The 22,351-nt window shown below is 35.5% G+C and overlaps 1 protein-coding gene across 1 annotated transcript in view; it reads left to right on the top strand.

The window, feature by feature from the left end:
* The window catches only part of Dscam3 (Down syndrome cell adhesion molecule 3), a 213,434-nt gene extending 195,622 nt beyond the window's left edge, over positions 1 to 17,812 (top strand). Inside the window, 11 exon segments of the mRNA XM_068770466.1 lie at positions 703 to 891; positions 3,254 to 3,442; positions 5,509 to 5,654; positions 6,588 to 6,729; positions 7,886 to 8,036; positions 9,862 to 10,013; positions 11,334 to 11,474; positions 14,242 to 14,394; positions 14,859 to 14,925; positions 15,945 to 16,022; positions 17,761 to 17,812. Of these exon segments, the coding sequence (XP_068626567.1) occupies positions 703 to 891; positions 3,254 to 3,442; positions 5,509 to 5,654; positions 6,588 to 6,729; positions 7,886 to 8,036; positions 9,862 to 10,013; positions 11,334 to 11,474; positions 14,242 to 14,394; positions 14,859 to 14,925; positions 15,945 to 16,022; positions 17,761 to 17,812 (1,460 nt within the window).
* Positions 17,813 to 22,351: the final 4,539 nt, after the last annotated feature.

Here is a 22,351-nt window from a genome sequence, read left to right as displayed (position 1 = left end):
CACTACAATAGGATTTATCTACTAACTTTTGTTTTATAAATTTCTCAAATTCATTGCAAGATAATTTAGAAACTTTTCTATCTAATGAATTCAGGCATTATTTTGCATAAGTCTATCCTAAATAAGAAAAGGACCAATATATAGCTAATTCCTTTCCTTCCTTTGATAAATGCGCGTGCGGTAAATAATGCGAATTACACAACTACCACCATGAAATCACTCAACACGTTTTTCACCCCTCCACGGGACATGCTCAGGAGTAATATTACACCGATAGTGCCAAACACAGAGTCAACTCTGACTCACCTGGCATTTATAACGAATATATCTGCATGACGGAAGTAGCTATATATTGGACCTTTTCTTACTTAGGATAAACTACCTACGCCCTCTTTAATACTAGCACGTAATTTTGAACGCCTTCCGTACGCGAAATTTAATATTGAAAACAATTTTCGTCTTCAATCAATACCATTGTCAAAATGTATCTAGATCAATTACAGCGTTCTTCTTCAAAAAACAACACCTATTTTTAACGGAACTTTATAAGTAGACAAATAAAAACGATAGACGTAGGTTGTTTATGACTTTTCTTCCTTCGAAACCTATGTCACTTCGCGCTCCTAAGACTCAATATAACGGATTCCGGTATAATTAAATATATAGGTGTTAACCGAATACTTGAACAACCTTTTTTTCCAGAGGTAAACGAACAGTCTTCTGGAAACTTCTCCTGCACAGCCAGCAACAGCATCGGAGAAGATACCATCGTGTATGTGGTGGTTGCAATCACACCACCTGCCGCTCCAGCTCTCTCCCTGCAGTACACGACCGCTAGCAGCATCAAACTGCACTGGCGACTACCAGCTGATAATGCAGATCCAGTTCTTGGTTAGTAATAAAAGTGGTTCTTCATAAACCAATGTTGACAGAGGAGTCTTTATAATAAAAGCATTGCATAGACAGAGACAAGTTCTACTTCGAGAAAGAGATCACTCGTCCAATTCGCATGGGCGTCGTATCGAGAAGTTACAAAATATCTTCCTGTCCAAAATACAGCAATGTCTGAAGGCTAAAATACAGAAAGTCTTTGAGCAGTATGTAAAAATATAAGGATAAGAGATGTGGACGTGGACCCAGAAAGCAATGGAGAAGACTATATCTTGTAGGAGTGGTCGTAGTACTGTAGCTTCTTGTTCTTCTGTAGCTTCTTGTTAATGTTGACCGCACCTCCGCTAGCACTTATAATGAGCGCGGAGACTGTCAACAGCGCGATGCAAACTTTTATTGCGTCTACTGTGGCGCCATCTGTCATTTATCCGTTTCATTGCCGCCGCCGCCGCGATGCGATCGACGGTCACGTGGGTAAAAGCTCGTTGCTAGGCAACGCGTGTTTGAGTGGCGCGCGATATGCACGCTACAATCTAATTGATTCAGGCATCACTTTGCGGAAGTCCATCCTAAGTAAGAAAAGGACTAATATGTAGCATACACTATGTAGCAGCTACCACCAGTACGTCTCCGCCCTACTTTTCCATGTACACCACCATTTCTGCCACCGATTCCACCAACATATCTACCACCCTATTGAGCTAATGTTAACCTACGTAACTTATGTGACTGAACTATGTATTTATCATGATAAATACATGTAATAAATACTGTGAAAAATAATAAATACTAATAAATGCACATAAATACTGTGTTTACTGCTACATAGCGGAAGTAGCTATATATTAATCCTTTTCTTACTGAGTACTTTGCCTAGCTTCACTATGAGATCAAATCAGAAATGAGGAGCTCCGCATCAGAACCATTATCATTCACCTAGCTCGAATATTTACTTGTCTGAAGTGAATCCGATAGCCGTTGAGATCAAAAGGTTCTTGAGGGGGATCATGAGGCCATAGATGCGTTGTAGATAGACCTCCTATACTAGATAGACTAACATGGAGACTATGATATATATGGAGAATAACTATGGAGGATAACTATGGAGAGGGAATGACTGGTCGTTCACGAAATCTTGGGAGGGGGGGCCTTACATTGCAGTAGGCATCTATTGCCTGACAGGTTGATAACGAAAACGCTTGCATAGTCCTTATCATAGTCCATCGCTATATCTTCTTCCCCAAGGTACTTACGATTCCGAAATGGAGACTTTTTGATTCGAATACTGCAAAACTGATCTCTGGATCTCCAACGAGTCGAGCTTTCGCATCAGTCTACTTCCCGTTCGATGGTAAATTTTACTAAACGTAAAAGCTGAGACAATTACACTATCGAGCCTTTATATACATACAAGGTCAGAAAAAAAATTAACAACAAACCGCGTAACCTTTAACACGTTCACTGCGGCTTGAGGTCGATTCAGCCTCATGGTAGACTTTGCATTGGTGCGGCGCGTAAAACTCGTGTTTTCTCTCTAGTGCGGCGGCTGTTTACACTCAACCGTATGAGGTATGACAAAGACAAATATAGCTTTCTTTATGTCTGCGAAGCATTGACTCAATATTGTAAAAAAAAATATTGAAACATGAGGCAGAAAAGGCCTCAACCGCACTACTAGGAAGTTCAGCTTGAGGCTGATTCGACCTCAGCCGCACCAGCTGAAAGTTCTCAAAATTGGGCCCGCAGTGAACGTGTTAATTGCGACTCGACGCAAGATCAGGTAGAGAATAAACGGCCTTATACAGAGATCTTTGCTGAACGAACTCTTTACACAAACATTTTGTTGACAAGTAGGTGGTAATTACTTTTTTGCTTTGTATCGAAACTAATAAAATAGTCGATGGGCTCTGTCCAGCTAGTGTTTCCACAGAAGAGAGAACCAGTTACTTTTTTTTTTTCAATATTTTTTTTATGGCCCCCGCTATTGGGAGCCTCTCGTACCCCCTATCTGGTGTGGGACAGGGACTTTTTGTTTTAATTTATTTAGTTTTTCACAATCTTTTTTATTTTCTTACTCTTCATTTATACATCTTAAGATCTTTCATTCGGTTTTCTTCCACATTTCTTCTTTCATTCTCTTTCGCTCTGTGGCCTTTTATTCCTCTCTCGTTACACATTAACATTTTTTTAATTTAATTTCTGTTTATTTATATTGTTTTTTCGCTTTACATTAATATCACATCAACATTTCTTATTTTCTATTTACATTTGTATTAATTTTCTTTAAATTTCATTTTTGTTAATTACTTTTATAATTATTTCTTTACAGTATGATATATCAATATATTAACTGAATTACCAGGTTACCTTCTCCATTACAAACAAGCGTCGGAGACAGAATGGCACAGCGTGGAGTTATCACCCGAGATGACCTCTTACACCATGGACATGCTGAAGTGCGGAACGACCTACAACGCGAAGATCCAAGCGCAGAATAAAATCTCTCTGGGACCTCCCAGCGAGGTGCTCACGGCAACCACTAGAGGCGGACGTAAGATGACATATTAATTTATTTACTACCCTTTTTATATATCTGGGGGGAAATGTTCTGTATGGCTACAAGATACCCTGTACTCTGGGAGAAATTTGAAAATGGACACGGTTATATGGGATTCTTAGTACAGAACCTGCAGCTGTCCATAAGTACTATGCCAAAACAATTCTCAGTAGGAAGCTGTGCTTCCCCCCACATCCTAGGAAATGTTCTTGATGGCTACAAAATACCCTGTTCTCTGGGAGAAATTTGAAAATGGACAGGGTTATATAGGATTCTTAGTACAGAACCTGCAGCTGTCCCTAAGTACTATGCCAAAACAATTCTCAGTAGGAAGCTGTGCTTCCCCCCACATCCTCGGAAATGTTCTTGATAGCTACAAGATACCCTGTTCTCTGGGAGAAATTTGAAAATGGACTGGGTTATATAGGATTCTTAGTACAGAACCTGCAGCTGTCCGTAAGTACTATGCCAAAACAATTCTCAGTAGGAAGCTGTGCTTCCCCCCACATCCTAGGAAATGTTCTTGATGGCTACAAAATACCCTGTTCTCTGGGAGAAATTTGAAAATGGACAGGGTTATATAGGATTCTTAGTACAGAACCTGCAGCTGTCCCTAAGTACTATGCCAAAACAATTCTCAGTAGGAAGCTGTGCTTCCCCCCACATCCTCGGAAATGTTCTTGATAGCTACAAGATACCCTGTTCTCTGGGAGAAATTTGAAAATGGACTGGGTTATATAGGATTCTTAGTACAGAACCTGCAGCTGTCCGTAAGTACTATGCCAAAACAATTCTCAGTAGGAAGCTGTGCTTTCCCCCACATCCTCGGAAATGTTCTTGATGGCTTCAAGATACCCTGTACTCTGGGAAAAATTTGAAAATAGGGTTATATAGGATTCTTAGTACAGAACCCGCAGGTGCCCCTAAGTACTATGCCAAGACAATTCCCAGTAGAAAGCTATGCCTCCCCCACATCCCCACTTTACTGCAGCAACATAAAACCACTTCGTGTTGCTGCCTTTCTTGGGTTCTTTTTGAATTTATTATCAATGCCCCCACTCTCAACGCTCGCGAACTCGATGCCCTTTTAGTTGCCTCTTTCAACAGGCAGAGAATGCCTTAGCTCTTTTCTAATGAATCCGAGCATAAGGATTGATTTATTTACTACCTTTTTTTGTATATCTGGGGGGAAATGTTCTTGATGGCTACAAGATACCCTGTCCTCGGGGAGAAGGACAGGGTTATATGGAATTCTTAGTACAGAACTCGCAACAGCCCCTAAGTACTATGCCAAGACATATCCCAATAGGAAGCTGTGCCTACCTCACATCCTCGCTTTACTGCAGCAACATGAAACCACTTCGTGTTGCTGCCTTTCTTGGGTTCTTTTTGAATTTATTATCAATGCCCCCACTCTCAACGCTCGCGAACTCGATGCCCTTTTAGTTGCCTCTTTCAACAGGCAGAGAATGCCTTAGCTCTTTTCTAATGAATCCGAGCATAAGGATTGATTTATTTACTACCTTTTTTTGTATATCTGGGGGGAAATGTTCTTGATGGCTACAAGATACCCTGTCCTCGGGGAGAAAGACAGGGTTATATGGGATTCTTAGTACAGAACTCGCAACAGCCCCTAAGTACTATGCCAAGACATATCCCAATAGGAAGCTGTGCCTACCTCACATCCTCGCTTTACTGCAGCAACATGAAACCACTTCGTGTTGCTGCCTTTCTTGAGTTCTTTTTGAATTTATTATCAATGCCCCCACTCTCAACGCTCGCGAACTCGATGCTCTTTTAGTCGCCTCTTACCACAGGCAGTGAATACCTTAGCTATAATCTAGTGAATCCGGGCATAATGATTGATTTATTTACTACCTGCTTCAACGTGATCTGTATCAGACAGTGGACCTTCTATGATTATTTTGAAATAAATTATATAACAAAACCAGAAAGCCCCGTCTAAATTTTAAAACCATGAAAAGTCGCGACTTAATAATAGCCGTCAATGTATTAAATACAAAGTTAACTGTAGAAACCTTTTGGTTTCCCATCATCAGGTCCAAAACCTCCAAAGCCAGAGGACCACTTGCACGTGAATTCGACGGCAATCAAGATAAATTTCTATGCGTGGCGCGATGGCGGCTGCCCCATTCTTGGCTTCAGGGTTGCTTATCGAAGAGTTGGAGAAGAGCACTGGATAAAGGTCTCTCATATATCATTATTTCAGCCGTAGGACGTATACTAGCACAATAGATATACAATCATATATAGTCTTATGTATGCATACATAATCATACATGACCGATCATCGATCATAGCATCTCGGCGATCGTTTGCTTAAATATTTTTAAATACTTAAGCCGCGTTATTCGAAAGAAAAACGTCGAAATGGAAGTACTTGTAGTCTGTGATAAAGTATATGACGTACAATACATAGCATTACTAGGGGCTTTCATAGTTTTGAGCACCTCAAGCAAAACGAAATTTGTCGGTCTTTCATACAAGATCATACAAATTTATTATAAATTAAAAAAATCTAAAAATTAAAATGATATGTTAAACGACTGTTTAAAAAATATTAAATATTTTTATAAAAAAATAATACAAAGCCTACATATGCATGGAAAAATAGTTTTTATATATATTTTCCACTTCATATATGGTCGATTTTAACCCTAGTTTTTGTGAATCTCTCGTTCACTCCTACATATGGGATAGAGATTTAGTTTACAAGGATAAATCATTTTTTCAATTTTTATTTTTAAATAATTTTCTTCTTTTCTCCTTCATATTTTTTTCATCACAATTTCTGTCACTATTTACATTCTTTACATTTCGTTCTGACTTCCTCGTACATACCTCTCCTGCCTTCAACTATCTCATTACTTTGCTATTACAGCCTTAGTTACTGATTTACGTCTTGCTTCCATGTCTATTTTTGTTCTATTTAGTAAACACTTAAGTTAATTACAAATTTTATCTTTATTTTTATTTGTTTCATAGTATTTTGGTCTTATTCAACCCTGCCTCATGTCACTAAGTCTTATTACTACGTACATACACGGCCAGTACATTTGAAATAAAATTTAAAAAATAATAAACGTATTTCATGTAAAATTCAAATTCATCGTTGCAGGTAGGCGAATCGCTGAGTGCAGCGAACCATGTGATAGGCTCACTTTCACCTGGCACCTGGTACGAGCTGATGGTGGAAGCTCGAAGCGACGCGGGGGCAGAACGAGTGGTACTTCTTGCAGACACTTATACACTTGCCGGAGGTGAGTTTACAATCATTTAGTCGTATCATGTCCACTAGTGGCCTTAGGCTTTCGTCTAGCGTGTTCTGACAACTTGAATAAGGTTATTCACAAGCAGGACCCTTGTGGGAGGGCATCCAGCACTTATTGAAAATGACGAAATTTATTATATGAAAGTCTATTGTTACCTACAAAAGATTTAATAAATATTATGGAGTAAGTGCGATCTTAATAGTAAATAACTAAGAATATAAAATAAATAATTATGTAAATTAGTAAACAATTTATATATATATATAAATATTAAACGTTATTCTGAACTCTGTAAAAAAGGCGATGGAAGTGAAACTATGTATGGAAGGAAAGTATGGATAGGAATGAAAGATATTAATAAAAAGAGTTATAAAAAAAGGTTGTCTTTATTCCTCAACTTATTTAAATTGCTTTTACATATTATCATTACTATTGGAGGTTTTATTGGAGATAAATTGAAATAGAGTGCAAAATACACGCACGCCGGAGTATGACTCCAAACGGAACGTATTCTGATTTCCAAGTGAAGATCTTGGACGGACAAGCGTAAATAGAACATCCACTCACAAGGTGGACACGGTAGAAGGCAGTGAACGTGGGAATAGGCCACTTCAGATAAAATTAATTTATTCAACATTGGAACTTATAGTAGAACTCTTATTGATCACTTATTATTATTATATATTTTTTTTATTTTTAATACTACCCTGCTTCGCAAGGTGTTACAGTCGTGGAGAAGAAACATGAAGAAACTTCACAAAACATGTTTTAATAAAGTTTAACAATACAGATGTATACATATACACTTTTTCAGAGAGAGCCTAAATGAAATAAATATAATCAAGCGACATCACTGACAAGGATTCTTGATTTAAGTATTCGTTTATTAAATAATAAGTCTAGAAGAAGATTATGTCTAGCTGTGGATATCTGATAACTAATATGACGACGATATCATTACTAATAACATATACTTTACGAATACTGTATTTCTAAAGTCGTAAAAATGACAAACTCTAAAATTTTAATTTAGTATTTTTATGTGTTACATATTTCGAACAATTTAATATATTATTATTTATTAAGGCACTGTGCATGTTTTTATTTAAATTAATATAATAATTGGATGTATGGATTTTTACAGGGCGTATTCCACCCCCTCAGTCGGCGCCACCCGTAGCGGGGGGCGCTCGAGCGACCTCACTGCGAACAGTGCTCGTGTCTTGCGCGGCGAGCGCTCTTGTCATTGTCGCCGCACTTGCCGCGCTTCTATGCCTGCTTCACGGCAAGCGAAGGTAACTCGTCATTTATAACTTGTATATATATAGCAGATCTAAAGGCATTTCGCCTTTACAACAACTAAGCTAGATGGTGAAGGGTTTTTTTTTAATGGTCCCTGCTATTGGGAGCCTCTCGTACCCCTAACCTTTTGGGATCAGGGACTTTATTGTTCAAAAATATTTTCAGTCTTTTCTTTATTTATCGCTCTCTTTCACGCGTCACAATATCTTTCATTCTTTACTTTTGTTTTTCACAACATCTTTCGATTTGCTCTTTTATACCTTTTTTCTTTCCTCGCCTTTCTTCCATCATCTTCTTACTCTAAGGTGGCTGGGTACATTTTATTTATTTTTATTCTTTAATTTTATCTTACATTTATTTTATGATGGTGATGATTTTTATGGTGGTGATGGTGGAAGGTTACACAGCTTCGGTAATGATGATGTTTTTTCCGGACGTCAGGTTGGTCTACAAGTCCGGAAAATCTAACTAGACACGGTTCTAACCCAAAGGTTGACAGGGCACGAAGGACTCTCAGAGTATCTGCAAAGGTTTATACTCAAAGGGAGTACCTCGTGCATCTGTGACCAGGAAGTGGACCATGCCGTAGTGCACGCCATCGCTTACCGTCCCGTATCTTGCAGCATGAGAACAGATCTGGAAATAGAATTGGGTGTCAAAATAAACAGTCGCATAGGATACTGTCACACTTTCTTTCTATGCTAAAATTATAATCCAGGAGATAATAAAAATAAATAAAATCAAGATCGAGCAAAGAAATAAACAAGTATATAAACATAACTGTAAGAAAGGGACCAATATTTAGCCACTTCCGCACATGCATGCATGGGGCATCTTCAGGAGTTATGTTACACCGATTTGTGCCCTCTGTGTTTGGCACTAATTGGTGTAGCATAACTCCTGAAGATGCCCCGTGGAGGGGTGAAACACGTGTTGAGTGATTTGGCGGTGGCAGTTATGTGATTCGCATTGTTTGGCCGCACACGCATTTATCAGCGGGCTGGCGGGCGGTGCAATGAAATGCCTGAAACTCTGGGACTACCACTGTATGTGCGGAAGTGGCTAAATATTGGTCCTTTTCTTACTTAGGATAGACTTCCACGAGGTAACGCCTGATTCCATTAAACATAACTGTGATAAATAAACAAAACATATTCATAATTAGAAACGTAAATAAATACTTTTATAGAAAAATGAAATAAGGATTAAATTAGGAAACGTAAAGATGGTTATAAAGTAAAATGTATAAAAAAATGTAATATTGTAAAAAATATGGTGAAGCATGTAAGGTGATACGTTCAAGGTACGTAAATAAAAGCAATAAGAATAAAAGAAAATGTGAAGAAAATCAATAGTTAAAGAAATAATAGATAACGTAGTAAGAAAAAGCGTTTTCAAAATTCTAATAACTACATATTATTAAAATTAATTATTATTTACTGTAGGTCCCCGCAGACATTATACTGCCAGGAGACACTGGCCTATTGTATTATAATAAAAAAAATAATGTGACATATTTCAAAGTGACCATTTTATACAGGTTGATTGGAAAAATATGAGTTTTAAAGTTTTTAACTGACTAGTAAGCTATACATTAACCTCTTTTTAGCTTTTATACTTATAACCCATCATCCTGTATAATTATAAAAAATAAATTAATATATCTATTTAACTTTGGAACTCTTCAGTCCTGAAATTGAGGTTTCAAAAGTATCTTCAGCGAAGCTTCTATCTTTAATAATAAAAATACAAAAGGCCATTTCAAAAACAAATGAATACGTACGCAATTGATATCTGTAAAAATATATTTTCTTCTAGATTTTTCTGCCTGTCAAGCGATCACTATATACGAGACGACAGAAAGTTAAGTGAAAGCAACGAAGCAGAGAGGGAGAAGTTAAGAGAAGGACAAAAACTATATTCATCTTCCTCTATCAACGGAAATGAGAAATCAAATGACGACTCTTCCGGTAAGAATATATTTAATGTAATCTCGTTTCACTTTTACATTATTGTAACAGGTGGCGCAAAAGTAATGTCATAATGTGAAAGGGCCTTAATTTTTACAAATAGCACCAAAAATAATTGTAATTTGACATTTATATTGTAGGTATATGGGTAATTATTAACAATTAGCAATAAAATATATGTATATAAATATCAAACCACAATACCATTTCGCGCCTTTTATAAAAATAAAGGCACCTTCACATTATAGACATTGCTTTTGCACCACCTTATATGTATAGTTTCTATCCACATTGTTTCCATTATAAAACTAATAAAGAATCTTTTTGTATAACTCCTTGATAATAGATAAAGATTGCTTCCAAAATAAGTTACAAGACCTTAGTAACATTGTGCTTATGTTTTTAATGAAAAACTTTATGGTAGTACATTTCTTGTTTCATATATTGTTATATGCCTTACTTAGCGTTATTCAACGTCATATGTTTCACAAAGGCTATATGTCTTACGGGACTGTCTGTAAGATCGGTTTTGTCTAAAATACAAGTGTGTATATTAATCAAACTTAGCCCATATTTATACCGATTAAAAATTATTAAAACAAATAATCAATAAAAACCGTCAGCCAATTACAAGGCGAGAAATATTGTAGTGCGCTCTGATTCGCCCGATTTAAATATAGAGCGCTTTAGCGTGGGATTCCCCTGTTCAATGCATCGCTAACGACGACGTAATATATCCCCTACGGTTTTAATTAATTTATTTACTAAATTTCTCACATTTTTTTCTTCATGAGAACCTTCTTCGTGATACAAATAACGAGTTAAAAAATGCCTGATTAATTGAGAGGTTTATGATTTTTGCGCATAGGAATATACCTTTAGGGGGCATTAATAATTACATAGTGTAATAATATTGCTACATAAAAAGCCGCCATATGTGAAAGTTCCCGCGGGCGTCGTCACAACGCTCAACCGTTTGCTCGTCTCGCCCACTCGTCTCGCTCACTCGCACGGCGTGCACTATACGCTCTCTTGCTTGCGCCTTGGCAGGTAGCCAAGGCACAGAACGTGCGCCCGCGACCGTTGTAGTTCTCGGGGAGTCGGATTTGAACTAGGGATCGATGCGCAACCGCTCGTAGGCGCATTATTCATTTTCCGGGCACAAATTATGTTAATCATTCAATAAACGTTTTTCCACATCACAATATATATTTTCCAAGCTTCACTCTTTTAATAAAAGTTTGAGAGGTATGATAAAGATTCTCTGCTTTATTCAAGTTTGAAGACAATGTTGTTGTTGAAAAGCCTTTTTGTTTTCAGCTGAGCTTTACGAGATAAGCCCGTACGCCACGTTCGGAGCACCTGCAGCACATTCCCTGCAGTTCCGCACGCTGGCACGACGAGACGACGACGCCGCACCCCTCCACCGTCGCCGTCGTCGCTGCGACCACTACAGATATGGTGACTATCCAACCACATTGCTGTGGTATACCTACACCACTTCATCTAACCAAAAAGATAACAAACATAAAATCAAAAATGAAAGATTAGGTATATAAATGTAGAATCTTGCAAAGGGGATAGAAATGAGGCGATTTATTTATTTATTCACTTTATTGGAGATAAACAGTAACAAAAGGCAGTAAGAATGTACAAACTTAGAAACTTAGAAATATAAAATTAGTTACAATTGTTACCTTATGACTATCTCACTGAGAACATATAATGATTTATAGTCAAACAATGACAAAACAAATAAAAACATTACTAAACAGTGATCGAAGATTATGGTTCATATATTTATAGTATGTTTGTTATATATTTATATTATGGTTTAAATTGTATTGTGTGTACTCAATAATTTCGAACGAAATTGTCTTTTAAAAGATACGAGAGAGCACGAGAATATATCAATACCATGTAGCGATGTAGCGAAAGGTAAGAAAAGGATTAAAAGATATTGTGTAGGGAAAAAAGACAAATGAATGTAAGATATTAAAAAGGATAAGAGAGAAGCATCAGTAATTATATTCAGTTAAAATAATTAATTTTATAAATAGTCCTTTAAGTGCCTTACCGTGGTAGGGGAGCACGATAGGTCCTCAAAAATGGAGACCATAAATAAAAATCACACATATAAAACTATTTTTTACTGTTATCTTTTTTATGTCGGTCTAATAAAAGGTTTTATCGCAAATATTATATATCTGGCTGGGTTGGATGACATCAAAAGGTTTAAAATCGACTTTGGGTACAGTATACCCGCCCTAGATCAGGTGCCTATTTACGGAATATCTTGTGTCCACCGTCTCTGATAGAAGTACTGTAAGCAGATGATGAAGTCACCAAGAACACATTAACAGTTTAATTTTCGCTTGGGATGTCAGGTACACTAGCTTCTGTATTATCCGGATATGGTAGCAGAATTGTTAGCACACTCTTCTAATTAAACAGAGCACCAATTTCATCGATGCAGAGGCAATGGATTGATTTAGCAATATTTTAACTATCCTAAATTCAGCTGAAAGATACCTGTATAAGGGAACTATGTCGTTCAATGGAGTAAATGTATAATACTTAATTGAAGACGTATTCTGATCGCCGTTGATTATTATCTTCATCAAATGTCCTAATCATCTGCAGCTTAATGTATATGATTTTATAACAAACTAATAAAAAAAACAACGCGGTAAAATTATCCCTTAGTGATTTCAAGATTGCATATGACTCTATTTAAGAGTAAGTTATTTTTAAAAATTAATTCTTCTATTTAAAAAAAAAACAAAATTTACGGACAGTCATTAAAAATATACATACTCCACTGAGTCTGTTGTCATTTCTCCTCGATAGATGGCGCTTTACGAACTAACGTAAACGTCAATTTTAAGCTGACGATTATAAATGATTCTGTAGTGGACGATATGGTGCTAGCCGGATTAGGCTTTGTACAGCATCATCTATATATACACTGGGTGATCGCATCCCAGCAACAGATAAATAGTCTCTCTTCTTGCATACATCTCCAGATGTATGCAAGAAGAGAGACTATACCCGTGTATATAGATGTAAGGCCGGTTTAAAACGAATTAAACCAATCGGTTTAAAACGAAAAAAACCGTTTAAAACCGAAATAACCCATTTTTTTGATTTTAAACGTTTAGTGTTGACGACTATGTTTTTCTTAAATATAAACACATTATCTATTCCAAGCGTAGACATTACCTAGCTAAGTTGAAAAACTATTACCTAGTTAACTATATTGGTTATTTTGAAAAGATTTATCAATCAGTTTCATTCGGTTTAAAACCAAACTCACACACTTGCACTTCTCACGCGGAGAGACGTCAAGAGACCTTTGAGTAGACCTTAAATACTTGGAAATAAAGGTCAAAACTTCTATCCACAATTTCTTTATGATTTAGGTACATATTTTAATCTATTGTATGTAATATTGTTTCTTTATAATTATAGTACTTTATATGTAATATACTTACCTACATAGGTATAAACTGCATAGGTAACTAACACAAGACCAAGTATTGTCGATAATGATGTGTAAAAACACTGTTGTTATATTTTAGTAGGCGAGTTTTAAACCGTTTAAAAAGATTTATTTGGGGTTTTAAACCGCCACTTTTGGTTCTAAACGTTTTAAATCGGCTTTTTTACATCTATACCCGTGTACAATGCGATTAAAATAAGAATAGGACGGGCTCTCGGCTAACTTCACTCATATAAGTACGGTCAGCATTAAATATATAAAATAAAAATCTCCCGATTTTTACATGGCAAATTTAACGAATTTAATATTTCAATTTTGCAACACTGCTGATTCAGTTGGGCATCAGGACATGAGTGGAATTGAAGAGCTGAGCAATTAAAATTAAAATACGTACATTCACTAAATAAAGACAATTCAATGTGTTTCTGTGTTTACTTTAGTTTACCTACCTATGATTCGTTTTTAGATTATTTTTTTCTCTACCTATCAGATAAAAAAGTACGTGCTATTACAATATAAAACAAGCCAATATTTTTTAACATTGCTTTTTTTGCACACTATACCAAGTTCCCGTTGTGACGTCACAACATGGCGCTAGGCCGGTCCTATTCTTATTTTAATCGCATTGTAGGTGTAGTGTTGTTACTATAGTGTAAGTAATGATGTCACGAGATAAAGAAATTTTGAATTTAGAATTGACTTGATATCCTATATCGCGATTGGCAGACGAGTCGAGCCTGTCCAAGTGCTCGACGGTGGAGGCGCGGCACCGAATGCGCGCGGCGTGCGCGGGCAGCGGGGCGGGCACGCCGGCCACGTGGCGGGAACGTTCCGACTCCGACGACTACAGCGACAGCGCCGCCAACACCACAACCAAAGGTGATCACCAACAGTTCATTTACCTTCTTTCTGCTTCACTTAGTGGAGATCCTACTCGTGCCGCGTCCACAAGCTCTTGGTCGCCATTCTAATCCTAGTATTTTGATATTACTTAAATATAAATTTTCATAATTCCATAAACACTAAACGACTTTGCCATTTTTAATAATGAAATATAGAAATCCGTAGTCGTTCTCGAGTTATGGCGTGCTAAAGAAGGTCTCTCTAATTGCATAACTAGATTTAAAATATAAATTATTAGTATTTCCATTATTTGAGGCAGACTTGCGCGAATTGAATGTCAACCAATGGCAGACGATGGCGCAAGATAGAGGAAAGTGGAAGTCTCTCGCTTCGGAGGCCAAGACCCACTTTGGGTCACTGAGCTAGCGGAGTAGTAGTAGTAGTAGTACTTCCGCAGTGTTTTGGTAGAATTGTAAATAAATATCAAAGGTAATTTACAGGGTCTGGCGGTAGCGGTGGAGGCAGCGCATACGGCAGCGGGCGCCGCACCGCCAGCAGGTAGACCAGGTACCTTCCCCCCACCCGCCCCCCTCCACACGCACGCACACACGCGAGCACATGACCGCACCACACATGCACATGTGCAAATTACTATCTGTACATCCTTATGTGGTCAAAAGAAAAAAAATATATACCTTTACGTATATGGGCACGTACTGGCTTCTAGATTCGCCGCAGTACATTGAATACTACAATATATTACATAGGATATCACATAGAAAACAATTTTAGAGGTATCAATCTATTTATATACTTCCCTTTGTTTCCAGAGCAATTCTCAAATATCGCTTCTTATTCTCCTATCGCGTTTTACGTCTCTCTTCCAACACTGGCCGCTTCGCGAATCGAGTTATACAAAGTTCGTAAGGTTTAAATATTGACCAATCAACAAACATCATATATCGAAGCTTCTGGAACTTTTTCATATCGACCAATGAGAGCTTAGTAAACCAAATATGTTTCGGACGCTTTTTAAACTTCCTCTATACTTGTCCTTCTCTTCTCTGTCAAGAAACTGCCTCAAGTAATAAGATTGTACGCTATTAATTTTATTATTTTACCATATTGATTACTACTAATATGTCAGCACTGTAAAGTTACTCTATTCAGCACTAGATGGCGCTAGTTGTATTTATATTGGTCTATTGTTTGCACGCGACCGGTTCCATTAGACTTGAACAAACATTACGTTATTGTAATTATTTAAAAAAAGACACATGAATGCTTGCTATTATAGTTTATGATTTATTACCAATTTACATTCTTCTAGATGTTATTCACGTACACAACAATATATCCTATCACGAATAAATCTGTCTCCAAATCTCGAATTTTAATTTATAAATTTCAGTAGAACATTCTCTGTATACTAAACTGTTTTGTTACCTTTTTAGATTCCCTCAAGTAGCAACCCCAAACACATGGCTTATTTGAACCACGCCCACAGCGCTTCGAAAAGCTCCCGCATGGGTTCCTCGTAGAGTATTAACTGCATTGCATTGCATTAGTATTGTATGTCTCGACAGCGGAGGGCCGAACGGGAGCGACGGCCTCTCGGGCACCCTCGCCTCCGTCCCTCCCGACATCTCTTCGTTAATCGACAAGTGAGTCAGTTTCAATTAATCCTAAACGATCCGTGAAAACGCCTATACGAATGAAATAGCAGTCGACAAATCACATAGCACAAAGAACAGATGGCAGCCGTGGCATTAAAACTCTGAAGTGATGATCATGGGCCGGAATCCGCCCACAAGGTGAACAGCAGACCTTGTCAAGGTCTTATTGCAAATTTATGAAGGAGGCTTATTTATAGCAGTGGACGTCATAAGGTTGAAACGGTGATGATGATACAATACACACAGGATGAGGAAGTAGCCACAGGAAACGTAATGTTAAAAACAGGACATCGTCAAAACGTTGTGGACATACAAGACACCAATAATTAATAAAAAATAATTAATTGACTTCAACTTAGTATAAAATTATTTAACGATTTAAGTTAGCAAATAGTTTAAGAGGCTTATACAACACTGTGACATAGAATCGTAAGCAAAAAGTATGGAAATGTTGAATGTAATAGCAAAAACATAGGCACGAACGCTAATGTCTATGGAATATAAATTCTAAGCATATATATGTGTATATATATGTATATATAAATATATATGTATATATATATTGCAATTTTGCAAATTGCAATGACTTTGACATGTGGTCGTATTCTATATGTAACTTTCGCGACTCTTTATTCTATTGATGTTAGGTGTTGTTAACCTTTCTGCGTTGGAAATTAAGAAATTAAAAAAAAGTCTACGTCAGATGTGGTATCTGCAGTATTGTATTGATTAATTAATATATATATGGGAATGTGAACCTACTTTCCTAAGAAATTTAGCTGAATCGACAACAGAACACGACGCTAAAATTTTCTCCTGGCTTCTAGAAAAATCGTTATTTGGACGCCAGTTTCTCATACAATAAATAATATAATTTACTTCTTATTAACATGATCGTTACGACAATTGTGTAAATATCTGGTATACAAGTACATTGCTCCTACAATATTCATAAAAAATTATTATAAAATTACATATCGATTTTAAATTCTTTTTTTAATTAACCGATTAACTAAATCGATTATTGGCGTCACTCATCTCTTTATACTCTGTATTCCTTATATAATAATTAATATCTCATACAATAATTAACATAACTTACTTCTTATTAGCATGATCGTTACGACAATCGTGTAAATATTTGGTATATAAGTACATTCCTCCTACAATATTCATAAAAAATTATTATAAAATTACATATCGATTTTAAATTCTTTTTTTAATTAACCGATTAACTAAATCGATTATTGGCGTCACTCATCTCTTTATACTCTGTATTCCTTATATAATTTCAAACTACAGAAATATTCTTTGAGTTTATTATTCGTAATCCCCTACACCAGGGGCGGCTTAGCCTATAGTGCAGGGTGTACAATGCACACGGACGCCGCCGTCTCAGGGGGCGCCGCGGTGCTCCTAGAAACAGTTAAGAGCATCGTCTTGGACCATTATGGCCGTAACTAATACCATACTGTGAGCTATACATACTTATAAAATAGCTTGTTGGAATATGAAAAAACTTTCTTGTTACGACGGCAAAGTTAATAGTTATAGCCGAGGAGGGGTCAGACCTAGGGGGCGCCAGGGTTTCATTAAACACGGGCGCTCCACGAGCTAGAGCCGCCCCTGTCCTTCACCATGTTATATGATAACCATATATTGATATAGTAATTTATTAAAAGATGCTTTAAAATACTAACACATTTTTTTTAATTTTGAATTACAGATACCAGCAAAGAAAAGAACAAGAAAGACGCGAATGCACCATCCATGTATAACATTGCCATCTATATTGTAAACCCATGAACTATTAACCCGATTTTTTTCCTGTGTTCACAAAATTAATAATACAAAATCGAGGATACGACTCGAAAATAATGTATATATTCAATAACTCTTTATACACAAGACCAATGATGGAATCGAAAATGTTTTAGAACCTAATGTTGAAAATAAAACTACAAAAAAGCTTAACGTTCTTAAAAACTACCGCTTTACGCTTAATTATTATCTGTGGATAATCTATAATATTGGCATTAACAATTATGACAGCTGTATAGATTGGAATGACATTTAGTGACTTGATAAATAATTTTCTAAACAGACAGACTAGCTTTTTAGTTATGAGTAACCAATTTCAACCCTTCTTCTTTTTTTAAAATCGGAAGACGCTACGTGTTAAGCACAGGCCTCCGCCAAACATTGCCACAATTAGCTGTCTTAGGCTGCCTTTTCCCTCTACCTATGTGGTCTCCATTCAAACCCTCATATTTGGACATTACATTAACATGATGTATATTCATAAATATTTTTGCAAAGAACATTTCAAACGCAGGCATTGGACATTGTATAGAAATATAGATAATATAGATATATATAAATCGGTAGTTGTTGCCGAGTTACAATGTGCCCTAGAAAAATTGTTTAATTTCAATAAATCATCATCACCTTTCAGCCATAGAATGTTCACAGCTGGACGTAAAGCTCCATCTAGCATCTTCCAAGGACCTTAACAAGTACTTCTTTTCACTCTGTGGATGAGATGGAGCATGCGACTTTTTCCGGTACATAGTTCCCACTTCAGAATTTTAAAGCCTATGCCGTTATCTGTTCCGCAACCTACATGGTATGCCTACTGCCTTTTCAAATTGGTAACCAATTGGGTTATATCCCTTACTTTTGTTCATATACGGATCTCAACATTTCTTATTTGATCTACTCGACAAGTTTCAAACATAAACTTCTTCATGGTTATTTGTGCGACTTTGAGCTTGTCATTGATGTTTAGAGCGAGACAACGTTTTTGTGACATATGTCATTTGACAGGTCATCGAAATGTCACTCCAATATATCTGTCATGTCTTTGGAAATTATATACGGACACCAATAATTCGATAATTTCAACTGTGATCTCTTTTATTATATATTTCCGATACAACTTTTGCAAAATTTTAAATATTAAATTGAATTTTAAGAAGACTACGACCGATACAGAGATATCTATAGAAATTCTTCCAATTAAATCGTCGTTCGTTACTATTAAATTAAAGTAGATGTTATACATGCTATTTCAAAATACTGACCGTTTTAAGAATTAAATCTAAGGCGTCGTCCCTTTACTAATGCACGTGGACGCCATTTTGAAAACGCAATTTCGCGCCAAACACTTTAAACGTCGCAAGCAATGTGTAAGTTCAAACGTCAAAAAATGTTATCGGATAATAAACTTTGATTAATTAAATCAATGACTAAACTCTAAACTCCGATACGTCCGTAAATAATGTAATGGAACTTTAAAAAACTGTCAAACGAACAAAATTCGCGGATTCAATGTGTGTTATGTTTAGTGAAATTATTAAGTTTCTATCAAATTTTTTGTTTGTTTTTTTCCTAATACTCTAAAAGTTGAATATAATCAGTAACGATTAATAAATAAAAAAATCACAATTTATTTAACTACGTTAGTAATGATACAGCAATTATGATGTTACTTGATTTACAATTTTTTTTATTTTTTCATTTCCTTACGTCATTTTATATATGATACCAAAGACTAGTACTGGCTAACTTTTCTTTCCTTTTTCTGGTCTTTTTTTTTAATTAGCCATCTTTTTAGGTTAGGTTCAGTCACACTTTTATTCTGGATGACATACGTTAATATTAGCGCGGGAAAGTTCACGTACATTAGTATGTTCGGGAATAAAACGTACTTTTTCAATTTGAACAGATATTTTTCCTGATGTCTTGTCTTATAGTTAACATGCCTACATCTACGCGAAGTGTAACGTTACAAACTAGACGACGTTAATAAAAAAAAATGGCTTAAATACATTTTTGTGATGCCATGTAATCCCCATTGATAATGTTAAGACATAATATTGTTAAAAAGAGTTATTTGAGCGACGTGATTTATTTTAAAACCTGTTAATGTCTGACAGTTTAGATTTTAAAGTATTCTGAATGTGTAAATAGTAGGCATTAATTATAGTTATCAAACTAGGAGTATGATACTACTAGACGTGGCATCTTGTTCGTGCAAAAGTTATTTACTTAAAGAGATATATCTACCGATCTGTTTTCTCACAATAAATGTTCAAAATATCTATGCTAATTCTAAATGTAACACGTTGACACAAGATACTACTTTTATTGGTATTTACTCTAACTCATTGTTTGCTGAAAGACTGAAACGCCATTAAATGGTGAAATTAAAAAAAAACTTGATCTGACGTATGTCATTTAGGATGAAATTGATTTTTTTTTCGAAAAACAAAGCATGTAGAGTCCGCCCATCCTTTTGTCCAATTATTAAATAAATGTTTACGTGCAAAACATCTGACAGTTATCATTAATGATATATATACAGATTATATTACGGATAAAAGAAAAAAAAAATGTTATTTTTTTTGTTTAAATAAAATTTAAATCATCTAACACTAATCATATTTTTTAATAATTCAGGACTGAGGATAATACTTCGATTGTCTAAAAACTATTGTATTTAAAATTTTAAAGTGTTCTTACAGCAAACTTTGAGAGATTTTAACTGTTTTATGTGCATCTGTTAATACTAAAATTTAATTAAAATGTGCAATCAATGTGCGTCTTATGCTACCATATGCTTAAGAGCTTACTAGGTTATATAATGTTGTTTAAATATGTTAAGGCCTAATGTTCGAGGCTTCACTATATTTTGCATCTGTGTAAATTACTTTACATTTTCAGTATATGGTGTCCTTGCTTTCATGGTCTAGAGAAATAAATATTCTGCTATAAATTTTAATTGTAAAAATAAAATGTTATTCGACGTGTAATAACAGTAATGTAAATCATGATTATATATAGGAACATGTGAAGCGATTTATGAAAAATTATGTCATATGTGTATCTTAATTTGAGCATTTATTTTGACAGATGACAGCTGACGACATCAATACATAATCAAAAAAAATTTTGTCTATGTATAGAGTTGCTCGAATATCGATTTAAAAAAATGGTATAAATGTTCATATTAATACTGCCATTATAATATTGTATGTATTATATGCCATTTTAATATATATACTTACAATTTTCAGCTCTCTTTAAATTTCACCACATTTTTTATATATGACTTATTACGTCAACTGTCAGTGACATTGACTCCGTACCATAGTTGCATGTAAGAAATTTCTTTAAACTTTATTTATTTTGTTATAATTTAATTTTTTTTAAATGTAAATGTAAAATAAAGTGTGTCGAAATTAGCTTCACTTCTTCCTACCACTGGTTACTTAAGACAGAACTCGACCATAATGTTTGTCACATAGAAGTTTTACAAATATTCCATGATTGTAGTTCGCTGTACAATGTCTATGGTATGTAACGACTTTTGATTTTCAGCGTTCGGATGCACGTAAAATTGTACAGATTAGTAAAATTGTAATAGATCTAAGTAATTGTAAGACACGGCTGTTCCAAACCGCAAAAGATACATATCATTAAAATAGACTGCTAAATTTATAAGTCATTCGTAATTCTTTTTACTATATTGTTGAATAATATAGTTAATTAGAAATTAATTATACACTATTGTATAAAAATCTTTCTATATACATGTTGTGTTATAATAAAATTATTATTAAATTTAGGAAGAGGAGCGGAAATAAAAAAATGTGTGTTGTGGTAAGTTTATTATTTCTTACAAAATCCTTTATATAGTAAGTCGTCTCTGTTCTTTCTCTCGAAATCGAGGGAGTGGTTAGCGAACTATAAGATAAATCTGCTGTATATTAAAATGTATACGAAATTTATTATCTTCTATCTCGTTTCATCCAGAAAAATAACACAACAGCTTGAGCTACGTATTTCAAAAAATCCTTAAGCTTATTACTGCGATTAGATCTAGACTAAAGTCTAGCTAACGTCTTCAGTATTGTCATCACAAATCCTGTAAGGTAAATGCCATACCAATGTAGGAATTGCAATCGAGTGTCTCTTAAACAATAGCCATACATTTGTTAAGTTTTAAAACATCACGAATACGTAAGTAATTCTTTCAATACAATTATTCCGTAAAAGCATTTCATTCAGGTTAACTATTCAATTTACTTAACACAATAGTGTGTAGGAGCTATAATACGTGTCTATGTTTACTCCGGGCGAAAGAGAGCACTTTTCAATATTTTTTTCCCTTGTGATTGGCTGACGGTTTTTTTAGTTTAATATTGTTATCATAATTTTATATAATCGGTATAAATATGGGATAAATTTTATCAATAATCATGCTTCTACATTAGACTTGATGTTGTCATTACTTCGAAGACCTACCGGCCCGA

The sequence above is a fragment of the Battus philenor genome, unplaced genomic scaffold (assembly GCF_028537555.1).
Source record: "Battus philenor isolate CCGP_79_NKW_IND1 unplaced genomic scaffold, ilBatPhil1.0.hap1 SCAF_3, whole genome shotgun sequence".
Lineage (NCBI taxonomy): Eukaryota > Metazoa > Arthropoda > Insecta > Lepidoptera > Papilionidae > Battus > Battus philenor.
Note: the sequence above shows the minus strand (reverse complement) of the source record. Positions and strands in the feature narration are given on the sequence as shown.